The 21,916-nt window shown below is 34.8% G+C and overlaps 1 protein-coding gene across 1 annotated transcript in view; it reads right to left on the reverse strand.

Annotated features, from left to right (window-relative positions):
• Positions 1–18,367: 18,367 nt before the first annotated feature.
• Positions 18,368–21,916, reverse strand: part of beat-IIIc (beaten path IIIc) — a 96,688-nt gene continuing 93,139 nt past the window's right edge. Inside the window, exons 5-6 of the mRNA XM_028313139.1 lie at positions 21,553–21,812; positions 18,368–20,736 (exon numbers count right to left, since the gene is read on the reverse strand). Coding sequence (XP_028168940.1) covers positions 20,512–20,736; positions 21,553–21,812 — 485 coding nt within the window. The 3' untranslated portion in view covers positions 18,368–20,511. The remainder of the gene's footprint in view (positions 20,737–21,552; positions 21,813–21,916) is intronic.

Consider the following 21,916-nt stretch of genomic DNA (forward strand, 5'->3'; position numbering starts at 1 on the left):
GATTTCTTACCTAGAGCAATATTTAATCCGACAGGTTGTTGTCCTGTCAATTCAGCAAAATTTTCGACTTTTGTCATTGTTTGGTCCAACATTAACTTTAATTAAAATCAAACTCTTCAAAAACTAAAAGTTACTTGAATACTAAATAAAATAAAAGTAAGTTGTATGGCTAAGTTATAGGTTAAAATAAAACCCAGTAAAACGATCTGTCATCGACCTACCGAAAGGGCACATAAAGTATTCGAGAATGGAACTAAGTATGAATCAACTAGATGAATTGGACGTTCATGCTACTGAAATGGTCAATTTAACTGGACCGAAATTGCAACCTAGAACATAAAAAGTTTTTACGTAGAAACAAAAAGGTAAAGATTATTTCCTAAAAAATAATGCTAGTGTTTTTTATCTTACAAAAAGATTTAGTAAGTAGGTACTTAATATGTTAGTATAGTTTTCCTTCTTCTGCTCAAGCTTTTCCGACCACGTGTAGGCTTTCAGTTCATGCTCCATTTTCCAGTGTTACCCTACTCAGACCCACTTATTTTTCTTTCTACAACATTTATCCTGAAATTAAGCTTACTTTAATATACCGATGTAACAACCATTAACCCAATAGATGTACTTACTACAAAGCGTTCGTTCGTTCGTTTCAGCCGAAAGACGTCCACTGCTGGACAAAGGCCTTTCCCAAGGATTTCCACAAAGACCGGTCCTGCGCCGCTCGCATCCAAGCACCTCCCGCGACCTTCACCAGATCGGCGGTCCACGTTTTCCGGCTCGTGATCGCCACTCAAGAACTTTCCTGCCCCAGCGTACTGCCAATACCTACAAAGCGTATTAAAGAAAAAGATTAACGTTTGTGTTGTACCCAATCGGTAGTCGGCCCTCGGTCTACCTCCGCATTTGCTACTATGCAACATCGATATTGCATTCGGATACCGAACCGTTTGTTAACTCAAGCAACAAATACAAACAAGTACCTTTTATTTTTGTCGTTAAACGAAGCGGGTACTTGGGAAACCTCTTTCTTTTAAACGTGGCCTGAATAGCTGCTTACTAAAGACTCTATCCTATAAATACATTGACTTTTTAAGTTATGTTTTGATTGAACGAAGCTCAAACTAGACTCAAACTCAAGCATTCTCATAAAGCAAGTCTATATTGAATTTCAACTAGTCAAGGCATACTCGTAAAGCTAAGTTTAAGTAAATATCTAGTTTTGAACGTAGATCTAGGTTAATTTAAAATACGATACTCAATATTAATGATTGAGATAGCTTTTCTCATAGCTCTCGTTCGCGTTGATTCTGGTTTGTTACAATTAAGTTCATAGTTAACTATGAGTATATTTTCCACAAATAAAAGCGTGAATTATGTAGGTATGTACTTTTAAGTATTATTAGAATTTATTAATATCGGATCAGTGGAAGCAAACATTCCCTGTAAAACATATTGAATGTGGACGAATTATGAAGTTAGTATTTTATTCTGAAAACGAAAGACAACGTATTTCATTCAATTCTTTTATTTTTTAGGTAATACCGAGTATCGAGTTCCTACTAACAATGTTACAGTGGAGATTTATAAATTCAACAAATCATTCATATCTTTTTCATGTTTGAGTGTACAGACTATGTTAAGCTTTACTCGGAAAATTGAGTTTCCGGCTTTAACCGACTGTAAAAAATACACAGTTTCGTTCTGTATGTATTCTCAACACAAATGTAGGTACATTCAATCATATCAATTTTCAGCATCGGAAAATGGAACCTTGCGGTTTTAACATTCCCCAATATTCGTTCTGCGGGTTCACAGGTTCATTATTTCCGCTGACCGATAAAAGTACAAATAAATCTCAATGAAGACACCTCGCGTTGGCTCGCAAATGAATGATTAAACGAATAGACTTTCTTCATTTGTTTTCACTTCGGATAGGACAATAGAGCTGTGGTCGTAGTGAGGAAAATTACGCTTCCCGTGGGAGGCAGCGCGAGTAAATCATCATTAAGGCGCGGCAGCGGGACAAGCCGCGTCTTTATAAAACATTCAACTTAATACGAACACGACCGCGACTCATGCTTGAATTACAATACTTTCTTGTATGTGTTAACTTTCAGCCTATTTCATCATAGAGTTCTCTTTATAAGTCTGTTGAAAAAAAGTATTATTATGTTTTAGTTATTGTAAGGTACGATTCATCGTTATCTTCTTTAATACCTACCTAGTTTCCTTATTCCTACTCCTTTCAATTTTCATACTTTGATCCTAAGAAACAACCACCACGTAAAAAAAAATATTTCGAGGTACGATGTAAAAGATATTAGAAGTAAATAAGTAGGTAGTAGCTAAGAAAATAAAGTGGATCAGATCAAGTAGGTAGATAATTAACTGGTATTCAAATATAAAAAAATAAGTTGTTTACGGCTGTGCCTTAAGTCTACTTCCTCATAAAGAATCTATTACATTATTTAAAAAATAACTCGGGAAAACACAAAGTATGTACAAGAAGAAAAGTCTCAGTGTTAAATCAGTTAAGATTTATGAAGCAATTACAAGCTAGCGAGCTTCTTCTAGACCCTACTATATTTATAAAACATCATAAATGCGGGGTTTCAAATGTTATAATAATATTTTCACATGATTGCTATTCATCGCGGCATTATTTTAACAATCCAAGTATTTTATATTAACATTGCCTAAAAAGTCAGACCGAAATATTTATTGGCGTAACTACACAGAAATTTATGTTTGCATTATTAATTCAGGTTCTATCCACCATTTGACTTTGAGTAGACACTCAACTTACAAACATCGTTACGGTTGATTCAGGTATATCATTAAGTTAGTTGAGAACTTTAAATGCACGACATTTATGAAACTGTCGACTAGCCGCAAACTTTTGTTAATCAGAATAGCGGTGAGGTGCCGGGTCAAACTAGTTTAGAATTTTCACCTCGGTTTATCCTCAACAGAGGTCGAAGTGGAAACATTGTCTAATTATTCAATTTACACAGGTTAATTGCCCGTGAGTATTGCGTCTTTAGATATAACGTCGGGCTATTTGGATACTGCACTCAAGTAGTGTTAGAGCATCTAAGCTCCGCCTATAAATTTCATAAAGCCTTGAGCACTTCTATCTTCAGAACTACTTCATCTCTAATCTTCATTAGGTTACCTAGTTATTTACTAAGTTTACAATAAGAATAAATTAGGAGAGTTCCAGTGTCAGTAATATTAGACTTTTCTTAGAATTGTCATTTGTTTTTTAGTAGTAAACATTCTGAAGAAGTAATAAAGGAATATAATTTTCAGAATATCTTATGCCTTTGATCATATCAAGTTGAATATCTACACTAATATTATAAAGAGGAAAACTTTGTTTGTTTGTTTGGTTGTAATGAATAGGCTCAAAAACTACTGGACCGTTTTTAAAAATTCTTTCACCATTCGTAAGCTGCATTATCCACAAGTAACATAGGCTTAATTTTATTTTGGAAAAAAATAGGGTTCCGTAAAATATGTAGATAATGTAGACCACGCGCGCGAAGCCGCAGGCGGAAAGCTAGTACATCATATAGTCAAAGTGGGGTAGTCTATTAAACAGAAGTTTCGAAGCTGAAAGCCTGGCAAAGTATTGAAGTTCAGCCGTAAAGTAGGTTTGTAATGAAACAATACGATGAACAAGAGTCATAGATATTCATTAATCTAGTTTCGCGGTCAACTTCGCTTCTAAACTTGCGTCCAGGGCGACGCTGTTTCGCTCAAAGTTTATTTTGTTCGGTTTTGGATACTACATTTTAATAAGTGTGTGGGCTTAGGTTACGCACACATACGGGATGAAAGACAGTGCTAATATTTATCTTACGTAACCCTTTCCGTTTCAACAATGCGAACTCGGAGGAATACACTCATTTTGTTTTAATAAAGTTGAGTAGGTATGTAACACAAAGATATTAAATATCTTACAGAGGCACGTTTAAAGATCTTCAACTTTGCCAAAAGTAATTTGAAAAGTTAACGAACTACAATAATAAAAAATAATTCATTTCTCTTTTTGTTTAATGAATTATTTTGGCAGACACATGTATAAGGATTCTTTTATTACAGTTTACTAGAAAAAATGTCTGGATGTTCGAGCAACGACTCAAAAAACACTGTATGTTGAAACATTCCATTTCGTTTCATCTAGGCCTTAACAACTTAACTAGTATTTTCTTCAATTTGCATGGAAAAAGGATGGTAAGCTGTCCAGTTCAATCCACTGCTGGGTCACATCCAGATTTACATCCTAGGTATAATTTCTGAAGTTGCAACTTGGCCGTTACGTTTTAATAAAACTTCAACGTGCATTCGCTGTATCTAGGGAGTAGCTGAAGAACAATGCTGGTAACTTCTTGCCACCTACTGAGAATAATATTTTAGAATATTAAGCATCGCGTAACTTCTCAAAAAACTGGCTGTAGTGGCTGTGAGTGAAGCAAATTGGGTTTGTCGGTGCTTTTGCACAGAACGGTAATGTATTTCCATATTACGAATTGAGGGCATAAAACTTTTAATGTTATGCTAAAAGTACGAGAAGATAGTTTCATGTTGATCAAAAAGAGTCAGACTCAGATAGTATCTCACGGTGTTGCGAGCTTGTACAGAGCTTTTTAACCATAACCCATGACAAGTAACTGATAAAACACTTTATAGACGTAGGTACTTACATTCATTAGGGTTAATCCAGATTCCAGAGTAGTCCCTTTTGATTCCTATAAAGTTTAAAGCACAGAATCTGTACAATCCAGATCTAAATAATCCGAGTGTGAGTCTGAATGAATACAGGCAAGCGTAGAGCGGAACTGGGGCTAATAGCAGCTCGTGTATGTTTTCGTAAGTAGTTTCCACGGAGCTTTTACAAGCGACAGACGGAATCGTTTTGTTATGAGTTCTCACACAAAATAAATATGAATGCTAATAGTTCGGAAGATATTGGGCCCTATCTCCCCTCGGGGTGCGGTACAACAATAGCGTGAGCCATTTCCAGCCGTTTCCCATTTAAATTTGTTCCCCCGGCTTCCTTATCGAGGGTAGGCTGAGACGCGGGTGCATACGTAGGGTGGCGCGTGACTCACGCTGCAGTGAGAGCCGCGACCGAATGGTTGCAACTAGCAAACCTCGAATGCAAGTGTTCTCGAACGGCTAACTCCCTTTTTTTAAAGCTGCGAATACACGATGTAGAGTCGTAGGCGTTGTTGAGTGATGATATCGGAAATGTCATATCGATTTTCCCATGGATATTAATAAACTATGTACAAAAGAAAATTAATGAACGATGTCAATGATCTACAATACCGAAATAGTCTCCGGTAAAAATAGAATGAAATAACATTATTTGAATGTCTCATTTTATATTACGTTATTCTTCATAACTATGCTTCATTAGTTATACGTATGACGTTTTTGTTATAATCAACATTTACGCAAAGTAATCAATGTAAATACTGAAAAGCATGACCAGTTATTGAACTTTGAATGAATACAGTCTACTATCATTTTGAGCGTGAGTTATCTTAGGGTACTATTTTTCCATCGCTCGTATGAATCACTTAAAATACTTAACTCTCCCAAAAAGCCCCATAAAAGTTACAATAACACGAGTGAAATGATAATGAGAATAAAAGGTAAGCAAACACGCGCGATATTACTTATGTTCCCCGTCGTTACACAAATCGGCGCACCGCTCGTTATTACATTAACTTTGACATTGACAAATAAATGTTATTGGCCTTTATCAGCGAAATAGGCTGAGATTATTATTACCGGTATTATGTCCCTGCTTTCCTATTAACGCTCAGAGTGGCACGTATACTCTAATATTGTGTTCGTAACCTATATGTTCAATGGGATGAGTATTTGACAAATTATAATTACTTCATGCTTAGGGTAACGTACGATAAATTCATAATAATTGGTAGCGTACGTGTAAGAAAGTGTGTGAACATCAGTTTAAGTTGATGAGGTTGTGTAAAAACCGAATAGTACAGACTTCTTTAGAAAGATAAGAAACATAAATTAAGTTACTTTAGTCAATTGATTTTGAAATTACCTATCCATTTCATATTTTTATAATAGACAAAAAAAGTAATATAAGTATACTTAGCGATTCGTTTAGGAGAGAACTACTAAAGCGAATTAATTTAAAAGAAAAAGTATAAATTACTGCTGCCTCGCTCCTCCTCTCCCACTATTTATCCTGGCTTTAAAACTCCGGGCATTAGAGATAAATGCATCTGTTTGCAATTTACATGTACATTTTGATTCCGGCGGGCTCTTGATCGAGTTTACCACGGGGAGCCGACTGGTTGCGCTCACCGTTAGTCCCTGTCCCCCTGAGCGCAGCCAGTTCATCCCAGAAACAGTTCCCTGGGGTTCAAATTAAAGAAAACTACGTCTTAAATTTTAAAGGTAAGAAATATTTTAGTGTTGCAGAGCATATAGTTTAGTAGAGTATCTCCGTGATTCAGTGATAGGTAAAAGAGTGAAGCTTCTTCGATTTGGAGGTTCTGAGTTCGATTCTCAGGAGGGACACGCATTGTGTATGTGCACTGTTTGGACATCGCAGGTTTGATTCAATATGATTTTAGGAACAAATTATGATTCCATACTTCGCCATCGGTTCATAAGTGACCTCAGTTGCCACATTTGACAAGGCAGCATAAGAAATAACTATAAGGCTGAGCTGCACCATCTAACTTTGACCGTAACTATATCGATAACTGGTGTTTTTTGTATGGGGTTTGACAGATTTTTGATGTTTGCCAAAGTTAAAGTAAGATGGTGCAACCCAGCCTAAGTCTGCCATTCCACTGACCACTTCATAAACATCGTACGTACTTACATATTGTACAATTTACATTACTTACACGTGTGCCTATTCAATAGTTTAGTAACACCAAGACCGCAAAGCTGAAAAACCGATGCGTTCTCCGAGGCGTCGTTATGAACGTGCAGACTGCACTACTGAGCTGTCTCAGCTATATGAAACGACAATCAAGTAAGTGGAATCCGCTCCAATCAAGAAAAGATTCGATTCTGAGATTGACTCATATAATAATTAAACAACCAATAACAGGTTTGTATTTAAACATTATGGTGGCTTCGAAACAGCGTTTTCAGCGTACAATAGGCTGGAAAAGTGGAAAACCGTCTCCACAGAATAGTACAGGCACCGTAGCGCTGAGACTTTTTGACGTCTTTGCTAGAGACGCAGCGTTTTGATTTTTGCAAGCAATCATGTGAATAAAAATAAAACATTTGTTGTGTCCCGATCCCGTGATGACACTTGCCCTTGTCAGCTGTTCCTGATTGGTCAATCTAGTAGACGAACTCGAGGGACAACTATTCGCGCACGCTGCACGCGACAGCACGCTCATTATAAAGTAGCACGAATGTCAAATTGCACGCTCCGCCATTCTGTTTAGTTCTTTAAATAATATAACTACAGTTAATTTAGTAAATGTTTGAATTCGAATTCAAATGTTGTTTGTTAGCATTAGTCTGGCTTTTATGTTAATACATTTTTGAGTCAGCTTTCTGAACAAAATAGTAAATGGCTAGTGAATTATGTTTCTAAATATTATTACGAAATAGGTATTTCTAATCAGATATATTCAATTTAAAATGTGTAAAACTAATTCAAGAATATCAAATGTCATTCAAATAAAGCCGTAAGCTTGGTGAGATGACAACAGGAAATATGCTGAAATAAAATATTTCATCACAATTAATATTAATCTTGCGAATAAACTCAAAAAAGTTTAAAACTTTGGCAATAAATGTCCCATCGTACCTAATTAAAATTATACTACCTACGTAATATACGAGTACCTTCATATTAATAAACCTGAAAACGAAATTTAATATATTTACCTAACAGATGAAATTAACTTACATAATGAGATTTGTTGTTTCAACTTGTGTTATTTTCTTCAGGTAAACGTAATTGTGGATGGCATAATAGAGAATAACTGTCTACGTTAAGAAAGTACTTAAACAACTTCCAACTAGTTTTTTTATGGAATGTCCAATCAGATTGTAGGTAGTAGGTACCTACTCGGACATTTCCCTTGACATTGTCGCTAATGAAAACAAGTTGCTGGAGGTTGTATAAGTATTTACGTAAAGAAAACAGATTACTTACCTTGTACTTTCCACGAGGACTTAGGTAAGTATTATTTAAATTTGTCAACAAGATTTTCATTTATGTAGACTTGACATGCTAAAAATAAAACCTTTGACGTTAATTAAATATGGTCCTTGTAAATAGTAGGTTATATTCTTCGAATGGATATTTTTATAAACTTCTACTAACTTATATTTCATAGAGATATTCTTGTACTACCACAAAATGATACTAAGGAATGTTAACGTGACAACGCATTTGATAATGACTGCATCTATAACTTTAATCCAGGTACAATGTAAAACTAACTGAAACTACTTCCATTTATGTTAATGGCACTGAAGTAATATCCTACATCGCCACTAACCTACGCTAAGTACCGACCTAATGCTTGCTCGAGAATCCGTTCGCAACATAGACTAACCTATTAATCTTCATTTGCGACTCGGGAACATAGATTATTCATTGTTTCACGCATAATAAGGCAACTGTTTCTGCCAACAATAAATTAAACGTCCGATACCGCACCACCGCAATTTCAATTGACGTGATTCATCATAAAATGTTTATCGTTTAATACAGTTTTGTTAATTACATGACAAACAATTAAGAATAATGAATATGTTTGGCCCGTTTCGGATAATGCGATTGTCCCGGCGGCTGGTGCAGGCAGCGCAATGCATCAAAAAGAGAACAGCTGGCCCACATTCGGCGGAGTTAATTGATTCTACAATAGGTTTGGGGAGTGAACATACGAATAACCAGAATTTTATAGTCACGCGATTTTGCAGAGGGATACTTTAAGGGGCTTAAATGCCTGTTTTAAAAGGCACCGTTAATTCAATGTATATTCAAAATAGCGAAAAACAATTTTAGTATCCTGTGATACGTCTCACGCAAGAGTCACAACCAATTTTTTAATTGAAAGACGACGATAATAGACATAGAACAGTTATTTACGTTTCAATTGCGATAAACGTGGGAAAAGTATTCTTGTATAAGTATAGAGGAAAAGAAAAATAGTGCCCAGGTAGGTAACGGTTTTCCAAAATTATCAATTGTTTCCCTGTGAAACAATATGAGTGAATAAAAAAAAACCATTGATTTAAAATAAAGTTTGAAAAAGAAATTTCATTGTTTTTTTATAAAACACAAATAAACTTTTTCCCAAACTACTCAAACTTCACGATGATCATTGCAGATAGCCAAGTGATAAACAAATATTACCTGCTTATCACCAACCATAACTAAGACTTCAAAATCTTCTAAGATCTTTAAACATGCTCTCCTCTCATCTACTTTTGCAAACTTTTCTTCGGCCTGTTGTGTGCCCGACGCACGCTGCATTATGCAAAGCACGCTAACGGTTGCATGTCACGCGACGTAAGGCTGATTCAGTCTTTTTTTGCGGCACATTCGTGAATGAACTTATTAAGTTGGGGAGTGGGCCGTTTCATTGTAAGCTGTGGCTAGTCATCCCTTGGTTATTTGACGGGTAATTGCCAAATGGTATTTTTCATGTACGGTGTAAATAAAAATACGAGGAATTACTTGTGTTCGTTTGAAGAGGGAGGTGCAACAAGGCAATGATTCGTCATTTAATAGTACCTTAGAATCAATGTAACTAACTAAAAATTTCTATACTTCACTACTGACAGGCTGTATGATACTGATAAATTAATAACGCTATTAAACTTGGTTACTTAAACAATAGTTCACAACTCATTTCTTTGTTTGTGAGAAGGCTTGGTTGGCTGTGAGAAGTTGTTGGTTGTTGAAATATCGAAAATACAGATCGATAAAGCCTTTTCATAACTAGCGTGGCCATTTTAAGTGTTTTGAAGTTATTTTATAATAAAAAATAAACACTTACACTGTAAATGATTTTTATAGACGCTTGTTTCGGTTTTAATAAATTCACTGCACGTTAAAGGTGGGTGTTTATTATTTTAATAAAAGATGTTTTCAAAGCTTTCATAGAATAGCTTAATTAAAAACCCGAAAACAAACTTTGCTACAGGTCTGTATACACAGGCAAATTAGCTTTTAACGTTCCAATTATTTACGCATAAAACTGTTGTAGTTTGGGACTAATAAATTTATTTAATGTAAGTGGATTGGTCGTGGGCATATTTGCCTAAGTACAAACAGTTTAGGTGTAGCTTGTTAACTAATGAGTGCTTCCAGGCTGATCGTTAATTTAATATAAGTAGCAGTAGACACCACCAATCAATTGGTATACTTTTTATGAGCTGTCAAAATGCGATTCTACCATAGCATTACAAACCTATGACATCATTTGTTTTCAAATTTCTCACTAATTGGGTATATGTATAGGGATAGCTTGAAGTGTCCTGTGTTGCGATTTGGGAATTCATTATTATAGGTGTCCTACCCAAATTAGGCAACGCTCCTTATCAGACACTTAAATTACCTCTTTTATTGTTAATACTTTTTAACAAAGTCCTGCTTTACGTAAACTGACTAAAAGAATTTAAAAAAATTAAAGAGGACTGTATCAATACCTACAGTTAATTGTCAACAATGAAGGTAATTTCTTATTTTAATAATGTGGGTAGATTTATGTCCTTTATTTTAACAGTTTAGCAGCCATTGTCATATTTATAAATTTTGCACAATTTAATCAACTTGTTAACTAGGTATACATTTGCATAACTGAGTAGGTTGGGTTAGCGCAACAACGTATTAAATTTTATTTTAGAATTATATGAAATTCACTACTTTAATTAATCACACCTAGTTACATNTGTTACATTTCAAAGTCGACACACGCTCTACAAATTGTAGTAAAATCCAAATAAAATTGTAATAAGGGAAAACTAACTTTCACACCAGACATTATTAACTTACAATGTGGTTTTAACAATACAAGGTGTTCCTAACATTAAAGTCTAGTCTTTTAAACAAATATCAGCGTAGATAAGCCATACAATCTAAGCTTCAGACTGAAAGTTTCCCCAGATGGACAGAGGCCAGCGCTCAGATCATAGATCTATGATCTGAGGGCCAACGTAAACCAAATAATGTGACTACGGAGATTGCGAAATAACCTATTCATATAGTGAGTTTGTTCCACATTTTCACTCCGGTTTCCCTCCGCCCATATCGAATAACGAATTTCATGATCGAGAATCAAAATAACGAACATATTTCATCAAACGATCAAAATATCGAACGTTCAAAATATATCGAATGATTTATTTAAATTTCATATGATTAATTAGTATAGTGTCCACCAGTAGGGCCCAACGGGAAGATTTCAGTAGCGCTGTCCCCCACTGGTGGATATTGCAACTTTTTTTCTCGATGTCCACCAGTGGTGGACAAATAGTGGGGGACATCGGGAATAAACGGATTAATGTAAATAAAATATAATTCATATGCACATTTTTTTCCCACTTTTAGAGTACCTACCATAGTCAACATGCAGCATAAGATCAACTTTCGAGTTCGATATTTTGATTTTCGGTCATTTGTTATTCGATATGGCGGAGGTAACCCCTCCGTCCCGCCTACTGTCTCTACTCCGGTGACGCTGAGCCTGCGGCGACAATATTATTATTTACTGCTGGTGTTTTTCGCAGTTCCAAATATGGAACAAAACTTTTTTTACGGTAGTTAGCTATTGATTCAGTTATTTTTGTGTGATTACGTGATAGGTTAAAGGACAATGGGCAAAATGGTACCCGGCTCCAATAGATATGAGTCTAGTATCCTTTGAAAGGTCTTACCAAGATGAACAACTTTTACTATGACCACCAGCCTCAGATCTGGTTGTGTACGAAGATATACATACTTTTTTGCAGAATGGTACCCGGCTCCAATAGTTTTGTTTGTAGTGTCATTTGAAAGGTCTTACCAAGACGAACAACATTTACTATGGCCACCAGCCTCAGATCTGGTTGCGTTCGAAGATAAAGATACTTTTTGTGTAACCTAAGTATCATACAGTATGAAGGGGGACGCGCTCGGGGCAGGGCACCGACGAGATGGTCGGATGCGGTGAGGAAGACGGTGGGCGGGAGTTTGCATCGTGCGGTCCACACAGCTTATGAACACTATCTGTGGTCGCGATCCTCANTTTATGCTACTTGCGCATCCAATGGCTAAACGAATTTTTAAACATAGCAGTAGCAAACTAGGGAAATGCACCATAAACAAACATGCTAGGTTTTCCATGAAATAAACCAACAAGAGAGCTTTAATAGAAGTAGGAGTTAAACTGAATATTCAGGATCAGGGTTCAGGAATTACTAATTAAAACCAACAGCTAAAATGGAAACTACGAGTGTTCAAAGGCTAACGTTTGTCGACATGGTATGTTTGAAATTGACGGCTGGGTGACAGATCGACGGGTAGATGATGCAAACTTGACGTTGCGTTTAGTTGTGCCTACCTACATAAATCCTCATTATGTTTTTTATGGGATAAAGCTATTGCATAATGCGTTACTGCTTTGTATACCTACTAAGATGTTCTTACGATATGAAAGTGCGGAATATACTGCCGACCATAAATAAGGGTACAAGAGAGAATTCCCTGAAAAAATGTTACCAGATCCTGATTCACAGCTTGTTATGAGAGCAATATTGAAATTATTATAAAAAAATGATACGGCACACAAACCAATTTATTTGTAGACAAAGCCGCAATTTTAGTGATTTAGGCGCTACTTTCGTAACAAAAGTTGTGGTTGATCAACGTTAAATCACGTGGCTCAACGAAAAAAAGAATTTCAAGTTTCACATTATTCATTCATAGTCATAATTTAGTTATTTTTACAGTCATCAACTAAACCTAGAGTTACATTATAGTTTTGTGTAACTAAATAGAGCCTAAATTTTTATTCAAAATATTTTCTCATCTAAGTTTTTACTGCCTTAATTTCTCCATGTTGACTAAATTTTATTCTCCCACTTATGTTCTTAGAAACAAAACGAAAATTCATTTAAACTAATGACATAATTCAGTTACAGTAAGGTACTTAGTTCAGCCCTGACGCAAAATCCGTGGCCTTCTTATAAACTACTTACCCATCTGTAGGTCAAGCAGTTTTCGATATTTTGTGTTTAGTCGGTGGATAACCATTCACTTTCATAAAATATATCAATGGAAATCGAGCTTTAGGTATTTACAGACTATTTGTTATCACTGGAAAGTAGAAAACTTAACTCTTTATTAAAATTTATTTACCAAACAAAAGCCCCACTTAACTGCTTTGGAGTTGAATGGTTCTAAACTTGTTTAATAAGCATTTTTTTAAAGTAGACAAAGTAAAGTAGGTTTTTATAAGTATCTTGACAAGAAAGTGGGAGTTTGTATAATTAATATCAACGACTAGACTTTAATTAACAATAAGCCAAAGTAAAGGGCTGTATTACGTATGTATTGCAGAAACTTGCACTGTCTCATTAAACATTTCTTTGAAAAGCTCTCAGGAAAAGTTTATGAACCTTCCTCATCCCGTTTCTATCGCATTACGGAAAGTTTGTGTGTAAATTGGATGGTTGCAATAAACATATTTAACGCAAGTATGATGTTGAGTCAACTTGACAAAATTAATTATTATCTATTCACATTTCACCTTGCAAGAGATCTATAGATGTGCCATAAGCTCTAAACATTTTATGCGTAGGGAAATTCTTGAATAGATCTATTAATTTTGACTGTTGAAGGAAACTGTAAGTGCGTTTTGATAAATGTTTTGACACAGAAAAAATGAGGCAGCGTAACTCAGTCCCACGGAAGAGTTCCTTTACAGCGGCAGGCATTTTCAATTTGTTGTGGTTGGAATAAAGCCTAAACAACTCTCTCCATCCTGTAGATAATTATCCTCATTCCTATTCATGGCTGCTCAGCCTCATCCTGTTTTGCTGTCTTGTTTCACCAAGGCCAAGCAGAAGTTGCATACTTTATTCGAGACGCAACCTTTGTCCCTAATATTTTTAAAACTAAGTTTATTGGGGGCGTTCTACCTTTTGTCTTTGTTTGGGTTAACCGGGCATTATTTTTGTTTTGTACCCTTATAAACATTATCAAATAGATTTATACTTATATATTAGCAAACCTATTATACAGATTAAGTTTTTTTTAAATGAATATTAATATTTCCAGTTACTTTTCTTTCTTTTCTTCCATTATTAAGTATTAAACTTCCCGAACCGCGGGTTTTTGTCATCACAAATCTCCATAAACGAAAATGATAAGGTATTCTTTGCACAAAGGGGTGCGTTGAAGCAATCTGACGCTGTTAATTAATAATTTAGGTTTTCGTGATAGAAAATCAACCGTCTAATAAAACTTTAGAGGACCATAAAACACCTAACAGTATTAATCCGCAACATTTAACGATCGTCACGTAGCGCAACCCTTCTCGAGATCGTGGCTTTTGTTCAGGCGCTGAGACGCAAGCCGGCGGTCTCGCGTACGATAAAAAATAGAGCGGTTTCAAAATATAATGCCACATACAAACAATGTATTTTCATGTTTCTTAAGTGGAATAAGTAGAAGTAGCTATTTGGGTTTGGTTAAGTGAATGGTTTTGAATGGAACAACAATGGTTTTAAAAAACAATCAAGAATTACTATTTGTTTAATAATTTCAAACTAGAGACATTTCACTGATGGTGAAAACGAAAAGAGATAGTGTTTATGGCTTCTGCTTTTTGCGTTACTTTTAATTAACAAATCTTTTAGGTAGGTACATACTTACAGCGATGTATCCAATGAAGAACAATTTCATTTAAATTCGTAAACACACGTCAGGCTGAAATACTAAAAATCCGCAGAGGTATTAAGAGATTTGCAGATGGAAACAGAATTCTGCTAATGTTGTTCATAAGGATGCCACAATAAGAGACGCACGAACATCAGCCTTTATTAAAAATAGTCAAGATAGAGATACCTTTGTATTTTACAATTAGAATAAGTTCAATTTACAGTAGAATAAGAATTTTCATTCAAATGTATGAATAATAATGTTGTTTTTTTTATAATTTATTGCAAACCTGAAGTCTCAAATCACTAGGCGTAAGCTTCGATTGTGGACTAACCTACACAATAGAGTTCCCTCAATCCATCATGCTCTACATGATACTATTGGACGTAGATACCGAGCACCCTGCTCATAAGAAAGGCATCCTGTCTCCTAATGATGGCTGGGAAGCTGTCTATGTGCACTTCAACAGAATATTCTATATTCTATGGAATAAGAAACCTCTTGATGTAAAGGGCGCTCTATAATATACTGTGACTTAACAGCCTCCTGTAGATATTATTGTATTGCACAATATCGTTGAAAGCCCGACTTGTCGTCGACTGTCTATTAATAATATACAGTATGTGACAAATTAACAAATGTTGAATGGAGATCAAAACATTTTATAATTTAAAGATTTCAGACTTCAATGACTTACCAAATTACATCTTCTTGTTACATCATGAAATTTTACAATTTTTAAATCTCCCCTTTCTCCTTGACAGACAGTGGCAGACAGTGGTGACTGAGTTTGTTGCGGCGCTTCTTCTCAGCACTTGCCAAATGTTGGTCTCGAAGCGCTGGTAGGGTAAAAAGATTATGAGACATGTAGAGGCTCCTTAAGAGCAAAATGACGATTTGTAAGAACTATTTATTAGTCTAAACAAATAAATAAATTTTGACTTTTTTTTACTTTTGACTCCTCAAGTAAATTGACTTCTGAAAAGAGTAGACATGATATCGCTTAACAAGTTGTTATATAATTAAAACCATCTTGCTAATATTAATATCCATGTATTTAGATCACAAAGTTTTTCTGCACTTTGAGCTACATACATACACAACGTACCCATTATTTACATATTCATACTTATTTACTCTAAACTTTGTAACAATACAAGCAACAATTCAACTGCGATATTAAATAACTGATTTCATATACACGTAATTACTTTTAAACTTTCGCATTTTTATTGTAAGTAAAAAAGGGAATTTAATACGGGCACATGCTTTGTTCTTGGGTGACGTCATTATGAATTAAAGGACCCAGGGGTGATGTTGGTGATACGGACATACGTCATCGTCTGTACGCTCGTACAAGCGACCGCAATACAACCGGTCAAGTTAATTACTTTGGAATCTTTTTAAGTAATAATAGGGGCAATTATGCAACAAATGTCAATTTGTACTATTAGTCGGTTGTGCTGTAACTGTCGTCTCTACATAATAGATGTCGTTGACTATGTGGTGTACGACTGAAACTATGTTATTAACGCAAAAATAAATATGAAGATTTTTTAAATCTACCTCTTATATTGATCACTCAGTATACTTACTCCATCCAATCGTTCCAGGCGCAAATAAAGTGTAAAATACCTGAACCTACAAAAGCATTAAATTCCCGTTTTTACTTACAATCGGTATTCATATACACTTTTTCTGTCATGACCAAAATTTTACACTTGCAAATATCTCTTTTAACTCAATGTGTCTTTCTTGATATTTATATTTGCAAGAAAGGAGAATGACAAATTAAACTGTCCCTTGTGCATTTTAATTCAATATTCAATATAGGCAACTTGAAATTAGGTTTAAAAATTATACTCTAATGTAATAAAAACGTTAACTGGTAAACACGGTTCATTTTACGAGACCAAAGTTGACCAAAGCTTTGTTCTCTTTGTTTTGGAAAACAAAATAAAAATAAGTTCAACGCAATATGTTTCACATACTTGCCCAAAGCTCTTGATGGAGCCCATAAAAAGCGATCTGACATTCTCCTTTTGCGCCTTTTTTTACACAGCTTGTACCTACCACACACAATAGCACATCAGTCGCAAGCTCGCAACGTAATATTGACCTTGGGAACATCTTTTCACTTGCGGAAAAGAACGACTTTTGATTGCAATGCAACTGTCACACTTGATGTAGTTATTGTGGTATATAATGAAGTATATTTTTTTTAACCCACTAATAAAAAAGACACAGAGTTATCTAAACATTCGTCAGGCATTCGAGTATCTACTCAGTGGGTGTAATAAGAACACACTTTTCCATTATAATTTTACATTTTGTTCTCACTCTTCATTAATTACAGTTTTTATTTATATTATTTTTACATTTAGAAGATGTACCTATGTTAACAAAGGTTTTTGTGGTTAACCACTAGCACTAGAAAAGGGTAAGTAGGTAAAAAGCACAAACTTATTTTTTCACTTGGAACCATTCATCCATCCAGTTCTTTACTGGATGTGTTTATATTAGGATACATAAGATAAATTATACATACAGGGTGACTTTGTTATCAGGATCCAAATTTTTTTAATAAGCTCGTTAGAACAATTAATTAATTATTTTTAATTGTGGTATTTTTCGCAAAAAATAATATTGAAAGTCTAATCCGCGGGTGCCCATATCTTAAGTTTTAAAGGTTATTGCTTATTTTCGCTCACCATTATGTCTATTAAGCTTTGCAGTTAACCGTGTGTACGTATTTTTCCATGAACGAAGCAAATTTTCCACGTGAGTCAATTTGGAAACCACGCGCAGCGGATGAAAATAATTAAATATGGAGAAAAAAGTTTTGTTTTCTTTACGTAAATCAATTAAGTTAGGTACTGATTCTGAGTCGATCCTGAAAATTTGGATACTGATACAAAAATCACCCTGTATAATGATACTTACTAAAATAGGATCAAATACATATTTTCCAGCAGAATTGTTTTTGACACATGTCTTCAATTCATGGAAAACTAATTATCATGTAGGTTATTAAACATGCTATTTTGATCAAAACGAACGAATGATTTGTAAATAATAACTTTGCATTTCCTCTTTTCAACTTTTCCTATAATTTATGATTATGTACAATGTTTACTTTTAACGATTATACACTGTAGGTATTTATTTTGAAAACTTTGTCAAGTAACATTTTCGTTCAGTGTTAAACCAGTTTTTATTCAATGACTAGCATGCAACACATATAATTGTATTTATTTTATATACATATACAAAATGTAAATTTCAATAAGTATACATATAAATATATTTCCATAAAATTTTATGATATCTACTTACATTCGCGTACAGATACAGTAAATACATACCTACGCGTACCTATTCCACACAAAATTTTATTTCATTAAAGTGCCTCGTTAGCGTTTAAAATATTTTGGAATATCATTTTTGTTTATTTAATACATTTTGTTGTGATTTTACAGTAAACGTGTTGTGTGTTAGTAGGGCAGAGAATAACATCATAATCAGTTTGGCCACGAATAAAATACAAAATGAAAGTCAGTTAAGTAAGGAGTAAAAAATAAAATAAATAATTATAATGAAGAGACTTTCTACAAATGTTACACTATTTTAGTATAGGACTGAGAGTATAGGTAATAAATAGACTGGTCTTAGTAGTATGTACTTACTAGTTAGGTTTTCATTGAACCAGAACATTCAATCAACACAAATAAGAAAAACAGTAGGTACGTATTCAGATTACTTGGCAACCAAATGGTTCCTATAATTGGAATCGATCTCGTTGTGCTATATAACTAAGCGCTTAAACAGTATCTAGCGTAAAAGTTAGTAAGGTTTAAATTGTACTGACACCTAAAACCTCCGCTTAACAAGGTAAAGTTTATGTTTGATGAACACGGATTGAGTCAACGAAACGAAAACGAAACACGGAGTTGTCAACGCGCATTCGAGAACTATAAAAATGGTAGGTATATCTATTGAAACGCCCGCATCCAATCTTCATTAAGTCGTCCCGAACTCTAATCGAAATTATTTAATTTAGGAGGGTACAAATACTTTGGCTCGTCGGCAATTCGTAATGACAAATTAATTCTAGCAGAATTTGTGTGTCAATAAAATTAGAGACGGTAATGGTAACCGATATTGGTAAATTAGCGGCTTTGGTAAGCATATTTATAGTATCTTTGGACTGTCTGTATGGTAATTATTAATATAATTATCATATATCAAGCATTTATACAAATGAAAAAAATAGAAACAATATTTATTTACTTTTAACAATGGCACAACAATCTATTGGTGAAATGACTTTATCTCTTAAAATTAAATGTCGAAATAACTCGCAAATAACATTACACATTGACAAAAGTGGAATTTATTAATTTTCATATACAGAATGTAAGCGGCGGGTCTCCAAGAATATATTCTCAGAATCTTGCAAGTATAATCTCAGTAATTCATTCCGAATGAGATTCTTAGCAAACTTAAATGTCATTTTACATAATGTACAAAATGTGGGAAAATCGAGAATTTCCGCGAAGAAAATCCATATGATTTCCACTCACAAGCATGTTCTGAAAGCGCTTCTGCCCACTACTTAGTTACTTACACCCTGTATTCAATTAATAACTCAAATTCACAGAAATAACCGTCGACTGAGCTCTGAAACAATACAATAATTATTTTTATTTAATTAATTACTAGTTCCTACAGTTTTAAACACCGGAATGACGTAAGAAAATGTATTCGGCTAAAAATACTTACAGTTAAATTAAGATTTTATGCATGCTTGCACCATAACATTCATTTTATAAACTAGAATTAACCAGATATTATTTACTGCTTATTTCCGATTGAATATTTTTCTGTTACAACGATAGAGAATTTAATACATTGAGTGAAAGCTGATAAAATACATGATATGTCTATCTAGCAACTTAAAATAATGATTAGTGCTTTTATAAGTAGTAAATAGGTATAGTCTAAGATCCCACATGTCATTGACCATAATGAATAATGATATCTGTTTACCGAATAAGTTTTTAATACATTAAAAGTTAGTAACCTAATACGTGACACGAATGTTTAGTATAGAATGAAAACTCAATTAAAATGCAATTTCTAATTCAATCCTTTTCTAAAATTGTCCTAAAGTATCTTACCCGGAATATGGAACATAAGTAGGTAAAGCTTATGTTTCATATTCCGGTATATATGTATATAATATTTTTTTTAACTCTAGCATGAACTCGTTGCCACGATAGAATTTCCATGTATTTAAAATAAACGACGCGATGTATGAAGGGATCTTGCAGTACTTAATATTAATTATATACAAAACGGCTTTGATCATCACAATAATATACATTATCTTAAACCTTTATATTTGACGAACAATAAATAAATGTGAATAAGGTAACAAAATAAACAAAAACCAAACCTGCCTTCTAAAGTAAGTTCAACTTAATTATAGCAAGCGGCAGCGCCCAACCACTGGAAATAATGAGGAAGCGAATGCGCCTTTACTTTATAAATTCAGCTTCGAAAACAATCACTTTAACGTTAAGTCAATTTGTTAATGTCCGTGTTCAAATGTACAGTAGTGTGTGGATTATCGATATGACTAAGCACAGCACAAGTGGGGAAGAGGCCAGTTTGACCGGGGCAGAGAGGGATTTTCCCGCGGCTTGGACCCGGTCGGCCCGGGAGGTGCCCTCGCTGAGCTCGCGGGAGCGCGCGTAGCCCTTCAGTCTTTCACCCTGGACGCTCTCCTCGTTACTACGCCAGTACACTGTCGCTATTGTGGCTAAACACTGCAAGGAAACATATTTGGTGGTTACTACTCGTATTTACTCACAATTCGCTATAGCGCCTTCGTGGTCTCCGATTTTAGATGGGACATATAAATTGAACAATCATTTTATGTTTTATTTGTCTATAGTTTTATCTATGAACATTGCTGTCTTGAGTCAGACTCTTTACCCAATAACTAAAATGATTCCACCCTTTACGGCGTACAACTAACCCTGGTGTGTGTTGTGAACTCAATTGTCACAAATCAAACGATTGGTGGAAGAATGACCATTAATGTATAATAAGATACTGAATAAACAAAATGTTGTTCTTATCATGACGCTTATAAGACAATAACCTTAAATCAATATATTACGAACTAACTACACTAAGTTGAAGCTATTAATATTAAGCACAATATCGACCAAGAGCTTAGCTAACTAGTTGCGTAGCTAAGCGAATTAGTCAGTTCATAAATTACTGAAATATTCCGTTGTGAGTTTTGCTATAGGCTAATAGGTAATCTATTGAGTATTGAATGAGAGTTGTATTAATACTAGGCTCAGTAAAGTAATTTTTTAAAGTTCTGAATTTCACTGAATGGTAGAGTACTCAAACTATGCTCAAAGTTAGGGTTTATATTGTCTTAGATAGATTTCTCAACAAACTTTGATAAGCCAACCATAATGTTCCTTGTCTCTGTCCACAAATCACAATATCAAATTCAAATCATATCACAACATCTATTTGAAATTAGGTCATAATTTATGCTATAATAACAGACCTAACTTTGGGTATCATTAGTTTTCTGACTTAATTGAGTTTTGGGTACTTACTTTAAGCTTAAGGTCGCCTTTCCTAAAGTGTTTTGGCTTGACTTTGAAGTCGAGTGCTAAGCTGGTGACCTCAAGTCCGTCTTCGAACACCTGATGGGAGGGCGTGAGCTGCGCAGTAGCAGGCGCCGGTTCCCCGTTGACGTACCACGCTAACCGGGTAGCCGGCCGCGACCGCCCGGATGTGCAGTTCACTTGCACCCGGTCGCCGATCTGGTAACGGAGCCGGGACCCGGTTATTGAGGGCCCTTGGTCCGGTAGAGCTGAGGAGTGATGGTCGGTTAGACAACGTCGGCAACAGCATAAAACACTGAAGAACGAGACGATGTTTCAATTTTTGTTGTAAAAACAGGGTCGATACCGATAC

The sequence above is a fragment of the Ostrinia furnacalis genome, unplaced genomic scaffold (genome assembly GCF_004193835.3).
Source record: "Ostrinia furnacalis isolate ACB-3 unplaced genomic scaffold, ASM419383v2 OfSCF4153, whole genome shotgun sequence".
NCBI classification, from domain to species: Eukaryota; Metazoa; Arthropoda; class Insecta; order Lepidoptera; family Crambidae; genus Ostrinia; species Ostrinia furnacalis.